The 17,625-nt window shown below is 36.7% G+C and overlaps 1 protein-coding gene across 1 annotated transcript; it reads right to left on the minus strand.

The window, feature by feature from the left end:
- Positions 1 to 326: 326 nt before the first annotated feature.
- Positions 327 to 808, minus strand: LOC142504609 (transcription initiation factor TFIID subunit 11b-like). The gene has a single exon (XM_075617478.1). It carries the CDS (start codon positions 801 to 803, stop codon positions 423 to 425), a length of 381 nt encoding a protein of 126 aa, XP_075473593.1. The 5' UTR covers positions 804 to 808; the 3' UTR covers positions 327 to 422.
- Between the last annotated feature and the right edge of the window lie 16,817 nt (positions 809 to 17,625).

Here is a 17,625-nt window from a genome sequence, read left to right on the forward strand (position 1 = left end):
TATATTATTCTTTTACTCTATTTATTACCATGTATGGCCCATAAGCGGAAAAAGCCCAAGACAAATTCCAATATTCAGTGAAGCCAGATTCAAAATTTCAAAAGCTCGCTTTCTTCTTCTTCTTCACAGAATAACCTCCAAAATCTAGTCGAAAATCTCATTTTTCTAAATCCATACTTTGAAATCTCCGAATTCCATTTAATGTGAAAGCCAAATCTCAAATTTTCTAAGTTACTTCATCACCCAACTCACAAGAACTCCACATCGTCGTTTGTGCTCTTTTCTCTCTGACATTACCATTCTTGTTGTTTCAATAAGCTCCCAACAAACATTTTTCGTATTCCAGATACAACAATGGTCATGGGTACTGAAACTTTTGCAATTCCAGTTATGCTTGTTAGTAGCCTTCTCATATTAGATTTCTAAAATCCAGATATTCTAAATGACTCATGCCGACTTATTTGCTCATCCGTAGACTTAGCTAAAAGAGTCTGCATCTTAGCCACTTTATCAGGATCGCCACTATATTGCAGCTTTCCAAGCTCAACGTCCATGTTCTCTTCTTCCTCATCATCATCGTCTTCCTTAGGTTTGGAAACTGGACCGACAGTGCCTATGGCTACAATTACTGCTGAAGATGTTGAAGGCTGTGAGGTATGAACGTTAGCACTGGCATCAACATCTCCACGAATGTGACCCAATGAAGTTTGTGCTTCGTTCTCATCAAGACCAACAGGGGAATCTGGTGGTGATTCCTCTTGTTCCTCAAAAACAATCTCAAATGGATCCTTTGATTTGTTCATGCCGATGGCCTTGTATTGCATGTCTGCTTCTGTAGCTTCCATTCTAACATACCTACTAAGATATGTATGTCCTTGGAAATCAACTCGTCACTCTCTTTCTTGGGCATCAACTCCCCACTCTCGTTTTATATATATATATATATATATGTATATATATATATATAGTGTTGGCATGTTTGCTCATAACAGGTATCACTGGATTGAGATTGGCCATGGGTTGGCCTCAGTTCCCTGGTGCACTTGACACTTAAGCATTGGTGTCATTTGGGGTATCTTGAAACATAGGTAACTCTCAAATCTTACGTGCTCTTACATGCTGCATCCACTCAAGATGGCTCCCTCGTCCCCAGAATTTATGCATTGCACTTCAGTCGGACCCCTTTCCCGCATACACATATACGCATTTACACTTTAGTTGGACCCATTTTTCGCCTACACGTATACTTGTTATTCTTGCATGAGATGGCTCCACTTTATATTTCTTGACTGTTGGTTTGGTGTCGTCGTTGTTGGGTGATGGATGTGGAATGAAAATGGATTTGTATATGATATTGTGTGTTGGATGTTGGGAATGAGTTTTTATTCGTTCTTAATCCAATTAACCCAACTCACTTCAATAACTTCAAGCAAAACCATATGTTGGCTTAAAACTCCTCGCTCCTGATTATTTCCTCACCTGTTCTCTATCGAAACAAATGAATCCAATATGATAAAATGGGCCTAATGGCCAACTATAATTGAATGTTTTTTGTTTTTGAATCATAACCACCAATTATTTACATTAGTGGCTCTAAGGCCTACCTTAAATAAAATCTTACAACATGAAGCTAAAAATATAATGAAGGATCGTGTGCTAGCACCTTCGAAGATGCTTCAAACACTATATTTTTCAATGAACTGTAATAGCTCGTGTTCTAATAATGTTAACACCGATAAATTAAATCGAGTCTGGTTTAAAAACCAAGCGGAATAAACTCGAAGTAATCTTTCGTGAACAAACCTGTTAAATTAGAAAACATTTTAACTTATGTAAACTGAATAACTGAAAAACAAATAATCAGTTGTCGCATATGTCAGTTTAGTTATGGTGAAAACTGAACTGGCGGATGCTCTAACTGATCAAGTCAATTTGAAAGCAACAGTTAATCAGTTAAGTACACAAGATATGTTTATGGATGTTCAGAGACTTCAACTGCTCCTACTTCACCCCTTCTACCACCTCGGGTAGGATCCACTAGAAGACTTTGATTTATACAATTACTTGTACAAATCCACTCAGCTTAGGACTTACACTAATGCCTCAACTAAACTCCTAGCCTAGACTGAAGGCAGCACCTTTCAGCCAACACTTGTTTAACATCTGTTAGTCAAAGACAACATACACAAGTTCAACGTCTTTGTGCAAGACAGTATTTGAGAGTGAATGAGTGTGTGTGTGTGTGGGAACTGAACAAGGAATACACCAGAAAGGTGTTCTCATACACTGAGGAAAATGAGCTTCTAAACTAAGCTAAAAACACGTTGAAGAGCCCCTCTGGGCTCATTGCTTCTTGAAAGCCGATAAGCATTAAGCATGCCCTTTTCTCACTTGAATTGATGTGTTCTTGATATGCTCTCTCTTCTTGATTTTCCTCTCACTCTTTCCTTTTTCTTTTATATGTTTTCGTCTCCACTGATATTCTATATATAGGCGGGAAACTTATCGTACAGTGAGACTCAATAATTGTATCTGTTGCAGCTTGAATTCGTTCCTAGGATTTTGTGTCTCGACTTTTCCGACAAGTCTCCAAAAATCTCTCGGCTTTAATCTTTACTGCAACGTCCATTAATTGTACTACTGATAGTACAAATATTTTACTCAGTGCGCACAACTGGATTCCATTGAATAATCTTGTCGTGTTCTCCATACTGATTGATTCTTGATTGATGCTTTGAACTGGTCTGGTGAAATCAGCTGGCTCGCCAGCTTAATTGGTTACAGTGGTTCAGTTGGACTTTCCATCAGAGTAGCACTTCATCAACTGGCTGGGCTTCTGAAGGTCTTCTGCTGAATTACCTATCCACTGATCAATCGATTGAACTGTTCTTCGATACATCAGTTGGATTGATTCAGCTTGGGCAATCAGTTGACACTATCAGTTGGCGTTCTCGAAAGCTTCAATTAGGCGAGATAACTGATCAGTTCGGCTTCTGATCAGTTACAGTATCCTGCGCACTGCGATAAATCATTAGTAACAAAATAACAAGTTTTGCTAACATTAAAAACAAGATTTCGAACATGAAATATTCCAAAAATCTCCCCATTTTTTATGATCACAAAACTTGAACAGTTAAAGCTGTAAATAGAAATTAAAACACTTTTAAAGTTTGAGGGTTAGTACATTTAAACGTCGTTAAACGCTCCCCCTCAAGAACTGAATTTAAGAAAATTCTAAGAACAATTTCAGTTTGAGGGTAAGAAAACTCCCCCTCAACAACTGAATTTAAAAACTCTGAGAAAAAAAATTTAACTAAGCACCCATTCAGATATTATAATCATTCAAGCAATGTATACAAGAAGTTTGGAAATATTCAATCAGTCACAACGAAACACAACTGGATAAACATGATGTTTATTAAATCAAATAAACTTCCTTGTATTTTACATTTTAGAACATACATCAGTTATAAGGAAAATTGCTACTTCAATAGCATATTTTAAATAACATCAGTTATCAATCGATTTATGTATGACAGAACTGGATATACCAACAACTGATTGTCTTAACTGTCTGAAATGTTGCATTGTTCGTGAGTTTCATTTGCTAGAGAAACGAGCTAATTTGCTTTGAACTTGATCTCTATACTAACCAACTGGTCAAGCTAACTCAAACTGGGCTCAAGCGGAATACAGCTAGTGATTAAATCAACCAACGTCCCAGCATGGATGAGTTTCGTCTGAAGAACATCTGACCTGGAAGGCTTTGTAGCTGAAACCTTGTTCGCAAAACAATTTAGTTGTGCATCTTGACAGGTAAAGCTCAGAACCCTGCAGGCTGATTAAAGCCCCAAAGCTTGGAGTCTAGAGAAGTGGCGAAAATGTTACTTGCAGAGCCAATCCTCTCAACCCTTCGCAATGAGTGATAGATAAAAATTTTCAAATAGTTTTGAAAATAGTATGAAATACTTTTAAATAACTTTTTAACACTATTTTAAAGTAAAATGATTTAAAACACAGTTTTCTTCAAATGTTCTACTTAGAACAACTAGCTCTGATACCAATTGAAGGATTGTGTGCTAGCACCTTCGAAGATGCTTCAAACACTATATTCTCCGATGAGCTTCAAATAGCTCGTATACTAAGAATGTTAACATCCACTACAAGAAAAATACTAATCAACAACACTCATACGACAACGGTTTTAATAAAAACCGTTGTGTTTTTTCTTTAAACAACAGTTTTAACAAAAACTGTTGTCATAGTCTAAAAAACCCGCTTATAGACAATGGTTTTAAAAAACCTTTAAAACTGTTGTCTTTGATGTGTCTACGACAACGATTTTTAAAAACCATTGTCTAAGAGCGTTTTTTTCGGGCTACAACAGCGGTTTTTAAAAACCGTTGTTTAAGAGTTTTTTTTTTGGGCTACAACAACGGTTTTAACAACCGTTGTCTATGAGCGTTTTTCAGTTTTTTTTTGGGCTACAACGGTTTTAACAACCGTTATCTATGAGCGTTTTTTTTAGGCTACAACAACGGTTTTTAAAAACCGTTGTCTTTCGGATGTGTTTTTTAGGCTACAACAACGTTTTTTCAAAAACAGTTGTCTATATAAGATTCTGCCAATGGTCAAAGACAACGGTTTGTGTAAACCGTTATCTTTCGGATGGTTTTTTAACTACGACAACGGTTTTTTAAAACGTTGTCGTTTTTTATTATTTTATTTGGTTAACGACAACTGTTTTTGAAAAAACATTATCGTAGTTTCTAATTTTTTTTAAAAAAAATCGGTTAATATTTAGCGACGGTTAAAGAAAAATCGTCGCTAAATATTAGCGACGGTTTTACAATAATTTAAATTAGCGACGGTGCATAAAACCGTCGCATTGTTAAATTCGTGACGTTTCAAAATAAAACCCGTCGCTTCAATAAAACTGTCGCAATTTTAAATTAGCGACGAAACGACCGTCACTAAATTAATATTTGCGACGATTTTTTAATAGATCGTCGCTATTAGCGAAAGTTCATCTTTCTATTAGCGACAGTTTAGATGAACTGTCGCTAATAGCGATGGTTTTATTACAGTCGTCGCCTCTAGTGACAGTTTAATGAAAAACAGTCGCTAATAGTGACGGTTTATACCAAATTCGTCGCATATTTTCTATAAATATCCGCATCTTTAGTCATTTTCTTCCCACACCAAATTATTCTCTCTTCCACGATTTTCATTTCACTTCAATTTTAAGTGTTAAAAATTATAAATATTATTAATTTAGTAAGATTGTAAGGTTTTTTTGTTAGGTTTATTAAATTATAACAGTAAATTTTTTCATTTTACGAAAAACAATAGCGACTGAAATCATATGAGAAACCGTCGCTAATTAGCGACGGAAAGCATACTTAAAACTGTCGCTAATTAGCGACGGAAAATGAGTAAACGTCGCTAGTGAGCGACGGAAATTATATGAAAATCGTCGCTAATAGCGACAGTGTATAAAAAATCTTCGCTATTAGCGACGGTGTTTTTTAGAAAAACCGTCGCAAAATTTAGTTTTACAACGATTTTTCAATGCTACGAGAACGGTTTTTCACTGTCGTCTTTAGACGTCTACGACAACGGTTTTTCACCGTTGTCTTTGAGGGCACCCTTTAACCACAGGGGTTTTAAAAACGGTTTTACTTGACCTACGACAACGATTTTTAACCGTTGTCTTTTGCCTTTTTTTGTAGTGATCGATGAATTAAATCGAGAAGAAACTCGAAGTAATTCTTCGTGAAGAAACCTGTTAGATTAAAAAATATTTTAACTTATGTAAACTGAATTACTGAAAAGAAAAGAATCAGTTGTCGCATATGTCAGTTCAGTTATGATGAAAATTGAACTGACGGATGCTCTAAATGATCAAGTCAATTCGAAAAAAGCAGTTAATCAATTAAATACAAAAGATATGTTTATGGATGTTCAGAGATTTCAACTGCTCCTACGTCACCCCTTCTACCGCCTCGGGTAGGATCCACTAGAATAATTTGATTTATACAACTAATTGTACAAACCCACTCAGCTTAGGACTTACACTGCTGTCTCAACTGAACTCCTAGCCTAGACTGAAGGCAGCACCTTTCAGCCAACACTTGTTTAACGCCTGTGTGTCAAAGACTACATACGAAAGTTTAAAACTCCTGTTCGAGTATCTTTGGTATGCCGCTCTCTATTTTAAAACCGTTGTCTTTGAGCGTTTATGAGAACGGTTCTATGAACCGTTGTCTATTAGCGTATTTTTTTGAACAATCGATAACGGTTTTAGAAAACCGTTGTCGATTAGCGTATTTTTTGGACAAACAACAAAGGTTTGTATAAACTGTTGCCATATTTAGCGACTAGCTACGGTTTATGAAAACCGTCGCTCATTTAAACGTCGCTAAATTTAGCGACGGCTTAAAGTAAAACTGCCGCATTTTTTAAATTAGTGACGGTTTTGCGAAAATCGTCGTTAAATATAGCGACAGTTATAAGAAAAACCGTCGCAAAATTTAAACATGCGACAGTTTTGAAAATACCGACATAATTAGTGATTTTTTTACCAATAACTGTCGCAAACTGTCTATAAATACCCGCATTTTCGATCCATTTTCTTCCATCCAATTCACAATACTTAAAATTTTTCTCTCTTACACAATTTTACAATTTCACAACACTTAAAATGTTTATCTCTTACACGATTTTAGTTTCGATTTAGGGTAAATTTTTTCGCTTTAATTTTTGGTAAATTTTTAAGTGTTACTTAAGATCAGGAATATTGTTAGCATAGTAAGATTGTAATTTTTTAAATTTGTTAAATTATTAAAAGTATTTTTTTATTTTACCTAAAATATTAGCGATGGAAATAATGAAAAACTCGTCGCTAATTTGGACTTCATGGCAAACCGTCGCTAAAGTAGCGACGGTTTGGCATAAATCGGTCGATAATATTATTTACGATGGTCGATGGTTTGCCATAAAGTCCGTCGCTAAATATAGCGACGGTTTGGCATAAATCCGTCGCTAATATTATTTGCGACGGTTTTTAAAAAACCGTCGCAAATTGTAGCTACAACAACGGTGAGAAACCGCTATCTTTGAGCGAACCCTTTAACAACAGGGGCTTTAACAACAGTTTTAAAAGGGCTACAACAACGGTTAAAAACCGTTGTCGTTTGGCCTTTTTTTGTAGTGAACATTCACAGCTAAGCCATTGTCAATCAAGTCCCTAGACACTGGCTTCCCACTGACATGAGCCTTGATGTACAATGGCCTTATGTGCTTGGTAATGGCCGGTGTAGGCTTCTCAAGTATCACCTGTTTAGGCTTATTTGGGTGGTCTTCCTTCATAATCACTCTTGAACTTCCTTCAAGGAGTTTATTTGCATGATCTCCCTTTTCCACTGATTCCCTAGGCACCAACTCTCCATTCTCTTATTCCATCATTTTAAACCTCTCTGGTAGTATTACCAGTCATGTGGCACAATCCACAATGATGTGGAACTCTTCAACAAAAAAAGTTGATTGTTTTTCTTCCGTGATCATCCTCCTCACTTAAAAAATCATCATCATCGTCCACCAACTTATCTTCAGTAGCCGATCTTCCAAACTTAGACCCACTCCCCGCCTGATCTTCCTTGACTGGAATATCAATTTTGGGTTCGTTTCTCAACTTAGCGGAATCTTCCCTTCTTGCAATAGCTCTTTCTCTCAATAGTCGTCTCTTTTGAGTCCTAGTAAGTGGCCTAGGGAACATTTTGTGTTGGGCCACTCTCCAAGACTCACTGAACTCGCATCTGGCAGGAAGGACGTACTTGGGCTTTGCTCCCCTGCCCAATCATTTTTCTTTTTGAGACTTCATTCATACGCCGCTCTCTACCTTGGTCAACTGAATTTTTCTTGATTTCCGTCCTTGGAGACTCAACTCTACACGTGTTTCTCTTGTTCGAGTATCTTTGGTACTGATTGCGAGATGACTCCCCTCTGAACCATTGATTCTTAGGCACTGGTCTCTCAAAGAAATGTTGGTCCCTCGGCCTATAGGCCGCGGATTCACCAACACTTCTGGGAAAACGCTGCTGAACTGTTCTTACTCGATCAGTACTATACCTTCCAGTGGCCTCAAACAGTTTATCCTTCGGAACCCTAGCATTTTTTAATTATCCGGTCTTTCACTGCAAAGGATCGGCTTCTTTTCTCATTGAGAAGATCTCTCAAATCTGTCACATTTACATTAACATAAGCTACTGGGGAAAATGATCATCATCCGCTGCCATGGACTCTTGTTTGTCAGCGAACTTCAAGACTCCCTTGTTAATTCTATCATGCAAAATATTCTTGAAAGCCCAACAAGATTTAGTAGCATGATTGTAAGAGTTGTGGTACTTATGATATTCTCGACCTTTCAGCTCTTCCTTGGGTGGCACCTTGTGATCCGGTCGAAAAGTGATGAATTTTTCTTTTATGAGGAAATCGAAAACTTTATCGGTCTTTGACACATTAAACGTGTACTGCATATCCTTGGGGAGTTGGGGGCTATTCTTCTTCTTAGGTTCTGCTGGTTTCTTGTTTAGCAGGGGAACTGTACAAGAACTAGCCGATCAAATTTCTGCCAATACCACATCTTCCACCTCTCGATAATAAGACCTCATAGCAATTCTCTTTTTATACGACTCCTCCCGCAATAGTTCTTCTTATTCAGCAACTTTGGCAGCCAGCTCAAAGAAGTCCATGAACTCCATACCTTGGAATTTCTTCATTAATTCAAAATCCAGCCCCTTTTTTGTGCCATCTTCATGAACTCGGTCTCAGGTAGGAAAACCTTGCACCTGTTCTTCATCTTTTTGAACATGTCGATAAAAGACTCTACAGATTCTCCTTTCTTTTGGGTGACTCTGGATAAATCGGCAATACACACTTCTGGCTCTGTTCTTTAGAATTGAATGTTAAATTGTCTTTCCATCTCTTGCCAATTCATCACTGAATTTCTGGGAGGGAAGCATACCAGGCAAATGCAGTCCCTGTGAGAGAATTTGTGAATAGCCGTAACTTTAAATTGTTGAAGTTCTCCAAGTTGTCTAATTCCCCGCACTGGATGGTAAACCTGGCTATATGTTCCATGCTGAACTGACCATCCTCCCCAGAGAATAAACTAAAATCATGAACTCTATAACCCCTTGGGTACGTGTTATTCACGTCTATGTAGTCTGGATATGGTTTATGGAACTCTGGGTGGCCTATATGTCTCAAAGCTGGCCCATATAGCTCTTGAACAGTTTCTCTCACCATATTAGGATCGATCATTGATGCACTTCTGTTGGGGAGTGGATGGTGATAATAGTTTTCCCCCCGATTCTGAGCCCATGTATTACCAGCATTCCATCCTTGGAAACTTCCATCAACCCCCTGATAACCCAAGTATGGTATATCATCATACATTCCTGGTTGATACAAATGATTAGTAATCGCATGGAATTGGTTGACAGGTTGTTTCGAACTCCCTGCTACATCTGTACGTGGATATGGCCGAAATTTTCCACCTAAAGTTTCCTCCCTTTTATGTGGTGGTGTGTACCTTTCTTTCTGTTGGTTTAGGAGTACGAACTCTGGGCGACCAGGATCACCAACCTTTGAATGTCCCATTCCCTGGTCGAGTTCAGTGAATCGATTACTTCCCTGAACTTGGTTGCTTCCTTGGTTCTATTCTTTTTCATTTACATTCTTCTCTTTGTTGGTTGACTGGTTCGTTTTACACAATACTGTCTTCAAGCAATGAGACACGGCCTTGGACAATGCTTGTGATATTTCTTCAATCTTCATCGCAGTCAACTCTTCAACCAAACGGTTTGAAATATGAGCATACACCTCTGGAACATTTTTTGGAAGCAAATCCAACTCCATGGTCAGCTTTTCATGTAGAGCCCAAAATCAGTACACGTAAAACCCATGTATTTATGTAATTTTTAAATCATTTATTTAAATTTAAAATGGTTTTTAGTGATGTATGATTTATTAAATTGCATTATTTTAAGGTTTATGTGATGCACGTTAATTGTTTTATCGAGTTTCATGTTCAGACGATCATTCGATGCGAGATCGATGAAAAGAGACCGGTGACGATTTTGGCATATTTTTACGTGGTATTTTATTTTTTAAGTTAAGGTTGGGGCATATTAATTAATTTAATAAGTTTAAACATTTTAAAGCTTAAATTTTGTATTTAGTGAGTTTAGAATTTTGAAATTTTTAAAGTTGGCCTCGTGCATTTTATTTTGTTAAAAAGGAGAATTTTATAAAATTATGGTGTATTTATTTTAATTGAGGAGTTTGTTTAAAGTTAGTGTGAGTTAACCTTTTATTAGCATTTTAATTAGTTATTTTAGCAATAAATTCTCCTAATTAAAACACACACACATGTTTCACACACTTACATATTTTTACACACACCAAAACACACAACACACACCTACACATTTTATTTTCAGATCTTTTATATTTTGGAGAGCAAAAACCTAGGGTTCCTCCACCTTAGAGCAGCCGCCCCTCCCTTTTGAATTTCCAGCAAGTTTTGGGTGATTTTTATTGCAAGAAAATAGTGTCACGTTCGTCCCGGATCAAGCCTCGCTCTGTCTCCGCTTCGGTATCGCCGTATCGTGAGTTTTAAATATCAAAAGGCATGTATATTCTGTTTTTCATGCATCGATTTAGTCATATTATGTGTTGCGATGTTTTCATGCGAGAAAATACATGTGTGATGTGTAGAAGTTTGAGCAATCATGTTTGGATCACTTTTGAAACAATTTTTGGGATCTCAAATCTCGTTTTTAGTGGTCTTTTTGTTGGAAACTAAATTCTGGAGTTTGACAAACTGATAAACCAACTGAAAATACGAACCAACTGAACTCAGAAACTGGACTTAATAACTGAAATCGACTGTCTGATCAGTTGGAAACCGATCAGTTAATACATCCAGCCGAATGCCTTAAAGTTAAGTATCTCTCAGCTGAAGATGTCTCGGGAAAGAACTTTCAACCGAAAAAGAGACATAACAGATTACAACTGAATATGAAACGCCGCACCACAACCAAGACTACCTAGAACAACGCATTCCGGCTAAAGCAATTAAGACGCTGCAAACAAAGTCCAAAGAATAATGAAGTGGAAATCAACGGATACATAGATTCAAATTTATCTCAAGTTACCGTTGGAAAAGAAGCATATAAATATGACAGAAGAGCAGCTAAAAACAACAACGAAGTGAATACTAATCAAAAAGCTTGCTGTCACTCTGTCAAAATCTCAGCTCACCTCTTACTTGATTTATTCGTAGCAGTTAAGGCTACAATTTGAGCTTACAAGCAAGTTGTAATAATAATTGAAATTCGATAGTGCTAAGATCAGTTAAGCACTGAGAACATTCTGTTATACTAAGAGTTTCAGTTTTTGGCAGTGTTAAGTCCAAGCTGAAGTGGTCAGTACAATTCTTGTATTTGATCAAAGTCTTTTAGTGAATATCCTATCCTTGTGATAGAAGGGGTGACGTAGGAGTAATTGAAATCTCCGAACATCCAGAAACAACCCTTGCGCATTTTATTTTTGTATTCTATCTTTCAGTCAGTTACCTTTCGCAACTGATTCAGTTTAACTGATTGATATTGATCAACAAGATTCCGAGAATCAGTTTGTCACCAAACTGAACTCAAAATTTGAAAAGATCAATTTTAATTGTGAGTGTTTATTCAACCCCCCCTTCTAAACACTTTTGATACGTTAACCGATCCTAACAAGTGGTATTAGAGCGGGTGAATCTTGTTCTTGAATACTTTTGATATATAAACTTGCTAGCATGACTTCATTCAACAAAATTCCTATGTTCTCCAGAAAAGAATTCGATGATTGGAAAATTAGAATGCAAGATCATTTAGCAGCACAAGATGATGACATATGGTATGTCATAACTGATGGACCCATGAAGATTCTAAAAGCAAATACAGCAATTGCCATCACAGAAGGGGCACCACAAAGAATAGAAAAGCCCAGAGATGAATGGACAACTGAAGACAAAAGAAAAGCAAATCTTGACAATGTGGCTAAAGACATTCTGTACAAAACGCTGGACAAAGTAACTTTCAGCAAAATAAAGATGTGTAAAACAGCCAAAGAAATTTGGGAAAAGCTGATCCAGCTCTGTGAAGGAAATGATCAAACCAAAGAAAATAAACTTTCTGTTGCTGTGCAAAAGTTTGATAACATCAAAATGAAAGCAGGAGAATCGATGCACGAGTATGATGAAAGAGTAAGTAGTATCATCAATGAGCTAAATGCACTTGGAAAAGTGTATACCAACAAAGAAATTGCACTAAAGGTAATGAGAGGTCTTCCCAAAGAATGGGATGTCAAGACCATGGCAATGAGGGAGTCCAAAGATCTGAACCAAATCGAACTCCATGATCTATTTTCTGATTTAAAAGCCTATGAATTTGAGCTGCAGACCAGAGAAGGAGAACCATCTACTTCTGCAGCCACAACTGCTCTAGCCGCTGTCAGAACTGAACAAATCAGTTCAGTTGAAAAATCTGCTGATCAGTTGAGTAACGATGCTATGTCATTGTTTATCAAAAAATTTGGAAGGTTCATGAGAAAGAATCAAGGGAACTTCCAGAAACCATATCAAAGAAACAACGCCAAGGATGAATCAAATGCATGCTACAACTGTGGCAAATCAGGCCACTTTATTGCTGATTGTCCTAAACCTAAGAAGGATGTTCAAGGCTCAACTGACAGAAGAAAGAAATCATATGAACACAAAGAAGACCCAAAGAAGATAAAAAGTTCTTCAGAAAGAAACATGAAGTACTCTTAGCTGAAGAAAACAAATCAAAATGGGCAGAAACTGACAGAGAAGAGTCGGAACCAGAATACTCATGCAGTTCTAGTGATGATGAGGAAGTAAAGTGCTTGATGGCTAATGATGCAGCAGAAGAGTCATCTAGCCAACAGGTATTTGATTTTAGTTCAACTGATTTTACACGAGAAGAACTCATTTTCACATTACATGACAAGGTAGATGAGTATCAGAAACTTGCATCATCATTTGAAAAACTCAAAGCAAAGCAAACTGATCCCACAGACAATAAAACCAAAACTGATCACATTACATGACAAGGTAGATGAGTATCAGAAACTTGCATCATCATTTGAAAAACTCAAAGCAAAGCAAACTGATCCCACAGACAATAAAACCAAAACCGATGAATCAGTTGAAGGGTTGAGTCTAAAAAGGGAAATTGCTGAGCTAAAAGCAGAAAGAAATAAAAATAAGTCATTAATACAGAAGTTGATGCTTGAGAACACAAAACAGACTGAGCTTATTCAGTCGTGGAACAAATCATCTATCGCATTGACTGATATACAGAACTCCCAAAAATCAATAACTGATAAAACTGGTTTGGGGTTCTGTAACCAAGATGAAATGTCAACCAATGATACTCAACCAAAACTGAATATGAGCAAAGGAAAATACATTCACTTTGTCAAATCAGTTATGGTACAAGAACAATCAGAGCCAAGTAAACTGGTTGAAAAGCCAACTGAAAGTATGAACAAGGGCAAAAGATATGGTATTGGTTATAGCCCAAAAGTGGTAACTGATTCATGTAGTCAGTCACCAAAAAGCTTTTACAAAAACTATTCGAATGACTATTCCAATTACTATAACTGCAAGCCAGTTCAGAAGTGATATAGACTGAACAATCAGTTGAATAAAGCTAAAACTCATATTGTATCATCCATACACTACACAAGCACACAAAAGCCGAGAAAAACCATTTGGAATACAGCTACTGGAAAGTTTGTTAGACTAATTCAGGTATGGGTTCTTAAGGGACTAATCAGTTCAGGACCCAAATAGATATGAGTACCAAATTATATTATGTGTATGACTGCATGTAACAGGTACAAACAAGAACTCAATATGGTATTTGGACAGTGGATGCTCGCGACATATGACAGGAGATGCAAGTGTGCTATCTCAACTGATCAAATACAGTGGTCCAAATATCAGTTTCGGGGACAATTCCAAAGGTAGAACTGTGGGTAAGGGTAAGCTTATCCATGGCAATTTTACTTTTAAAGATGTTCTACTAGTAGAAAACCTGAAGTATAACTTGATCAGCATCAATCAATTATGCGACAGTGGATTTTCAGTACATTTTGACAAAAACTCATGCTCAGTTAAAACTTCAACTGATGAAATCATACTAACTTGCAAACGTTGTGGAAACACATATAAAGTCAGTTGGAATGATCAAACTAATGCACCAGTTTGTTTTATTGCTTCCAAATCATCTAAAAACTGGTTGTGGCACAAGAGACTAAGTCACCTAAATTTTAAATCCATTGCCTATCTGAGTAAACATGAACTTGTAAATGGTTTGCCCAAAATAGAATTTCAAAAGAAAAACTTTGCTCAGCATGTCAGTTTGGAAAACAAGTAAAATCGTCTTTTAAAAACAAGGGCTGTAAATCTTCATCCCGATGCTTAGAACTATTGCACATGGATCTCTTTGGTCCTATATCAGTCATGAGTTTAGGGGGAATGAAATACACCTTGGTGATTGTTGATGATTTTTCAAGATTTACTTGGGTTATCTTTCTCAAATCAAAAGACCAAACTGTTGCACAACTGATCAAGCTTTTCAAAAGACTTTTAAATGAAAAATCAGTTGGAATTGATCGAATCAGATCAGATCGAGGAACTGAATTTATCAATCAAACTCTTTCAAATTTTCTAGAAAATGCTGGAATCAAGCATGAGCTCTCAGCAGCTAGAACTCCTCAGCAAAATGGTGTAGCTGAGAGAAGAAATCGGACCCTTAAAGAAGTTGCTAGAACAATGCTTGCTGATTCTGGTATTTCTCAAAGGTTTTGGGCAGAGGCAGTAAACACTGCGTGTTATACTCAGAACAGATCAATGATTAATAAGAATCATATGAAAACACCATATAAGATCTTGCATGGAAGAAAAAGAATAATCACTTATTTCAAAATATTCGGGTGCAGATGTTTTATCCTTGATAATGGTAAAAATTATTTAAAAGCATTTGATGCTAAATCTGCAGAGAAAATATTTCTTGGATACTCATCAGTTAGTATAGCTTACAGAGTCTTTAACAAGAAAACCCTAAATGTTGAAGAATCTGCTCATGTTGACTTCGATGAAACTGAACTAACTAATAAGCCAACTGATCAAGTTGAGCTAGTTGATCGACTGACAGATATCAGTTTGGAGGATGATAATGATGAAGACAATCATATTAATCAAAACACTCTTCAAACACCCGAACCAGAAGTGTCAGATCAATCAACTAAACCAGAAGCCATTCCTAATGATCAGTTGATAGAGCAAACTGATGATATTCAGTTACCAGCTAAAGAAATTGCTGATACAACAAATACTGAGTACAGATGGAGATAATCACACCCACCTGAATTGGTAATAGGAAATCCATCTGATCCAGTAAGAACTCGCAATCAAATGCTAAATCTATTTATCTATTTAGCTTTTGTTTCACAAATAGAACCAAAGAAAACTGATGAAGCTCTTGCTGATCCTAACTGAGTAAATGCAATGCAAGAAGAGCTAAATCAGTTTACTCATAACAATGTCTGGAACTTAGTTCCAAGACCAATTTCAAAAATTGTCATAGGTACAAAATGGGTTTTCAGGAACAAACTGAACGAAGATGGTTCGGTTGGACGCAACAAAGCAAGATTAGTAGCACAAGGATACAGACAAGAAGAAGGAATTGACTATGATGAGACATATGCTCCAGTTGCAAGACTGGAAGCAATCAGAATGTTTCTTGCCTATGCATCATACAAGAATTTCAAGGTCTTTCAGATGGACGTAAAAAGTGCATTCCTAAATGGCCAATTGCAAGAGGAAGTATATGTTGAACAACCCCCAGGTTTTGTAAATCACATCTTTCTTGATCATGTATATCATTTTAACAAAGCATTATATGGTCTTAAACAAGCTCCTAGAGCTTGGTACGAAACTCTTTCAAAATTTCTAACTGATCATGATTTTTCTGTTGGATCAGTTGATAAGACCTTGTTTAAATTTACTAAGAATAATCACATTTTATTAGTTCAAATTTATGTTGATGATATCATATTTGGGTCAACTAACCCCAAATTATGCGAGAAATTTGCTAAGTTGATGCAGGAAAAGTTCGAAATGAGCATGATGGGTGAACTGACATTCTTCTTTGGACTGCAAGTGAAGCAACTGGAGACTAGCATATTCATCAGTCAGACTAAATATACAAAGGAGCTGCTGAAGAAATTTGGCATGGAATCATGTTCAGCTGCAAATACTCCCATGAGCTCATCAATTAAATTGGACACTGATCAAGGGGGAATATCAGTTGAGACGACACTATACCGAGGTTTAATTGGGTCATTATTATACCTAACTGCCAGTCGCCCTGATATTGTATTTGTTGTGTGTATGTGTGCTAGATTTCAAGCAAATCCTAAGCAATCACATTTCTCAGCTGCTAAAAGAATTTTGAGATATCTTAAGGGCACACAAAATGTTGGGTTATGGTATTCTAAAGACTCTACTTTCAATTTAGTTGGATATTCAGATGCAGATTATGCAGGATGTAAGCTTGATCGAAAAAGTACAAGTGGATCTTGTCAGTTTCTAGGAGACAGACTGATCTCTTGGTTCAGCAAGAAGCAGACATCTATAGCTACCTCAACAACTGAAGCAGAATACCTTGCTGCTGGTAGTTGCTGTGCACAACTGATCTGGATCCAGCAACAACTGAAAGATTATGGAGTAATTACAAATAATTCGCCCATATTTTGTGACAACACGAATACAATTGCCATCACTTATAATCCAGTTCTCCACTCAAGGACAAAGCATATAGATGTCAGACACCACTTCATCAGAGATCATGCTTTGAAGAAGGACATTAGACTGGAGTATATATCAACTGAACAACAAGCAGCCGACATCTTTACCAAACCATTACCCGAGACTAAGTTTTCTTACTTTCGCAATATTCTTGGTTTAATTGATTTGTCTTAAAATTATTACTAATGTTGCTTTCACTAATAGAATTATCTGCAAAAAATAAGAAAACAGCAAATTGAAAATAATAATTCATTAAGAATACCACCGTTCCCAGTTTACAGCAGAAATCATAGAACCAACTGTATCTAGCCAATCCCTAACCCAATCATTCATCTCATAAATTCGAATTCTAGAAAATGCCCTAGTTTTAGAAATCTTATCAACCACATGCCACTACTTCCATAACATCGCCTCCAACAAACATTTGTCCTCAATCAAATCTGTAACATGCCTAACTTCAAAACGTTCAAGATACTTTCTTGCTGTTGCTTCTTGAGCAAAAGTAGGAATTGCACCACTTCTACTCACTCTCTGCAACTCATGAATCTTAAACCATGTTGACATCACCTTTTTGAAAACATATTCCTCCATCCTTCTCTTCATCTCTTCTAAACGTGGATTCGATTGTTCAGTAACATGAACGTGTGTACTGCTGCATGCATCAGAGTCACTTA

Source organism: Primulina tabacum, chromosome 9 (genome assembly GCF_025594145.1).
Source record: "Primulina tabacum isolate GXHZ01 chromosome 9, ASM2559414v2, whole genome shotgun sequence".
Classification (NCBI taxonomy): domain Eukaryota; kingdom Viridiplantae; phylum Streptophyta; class Magnoliopsida; order Lamiales; family Gesneriaceae; genus Primulina; species Primulina tabacum.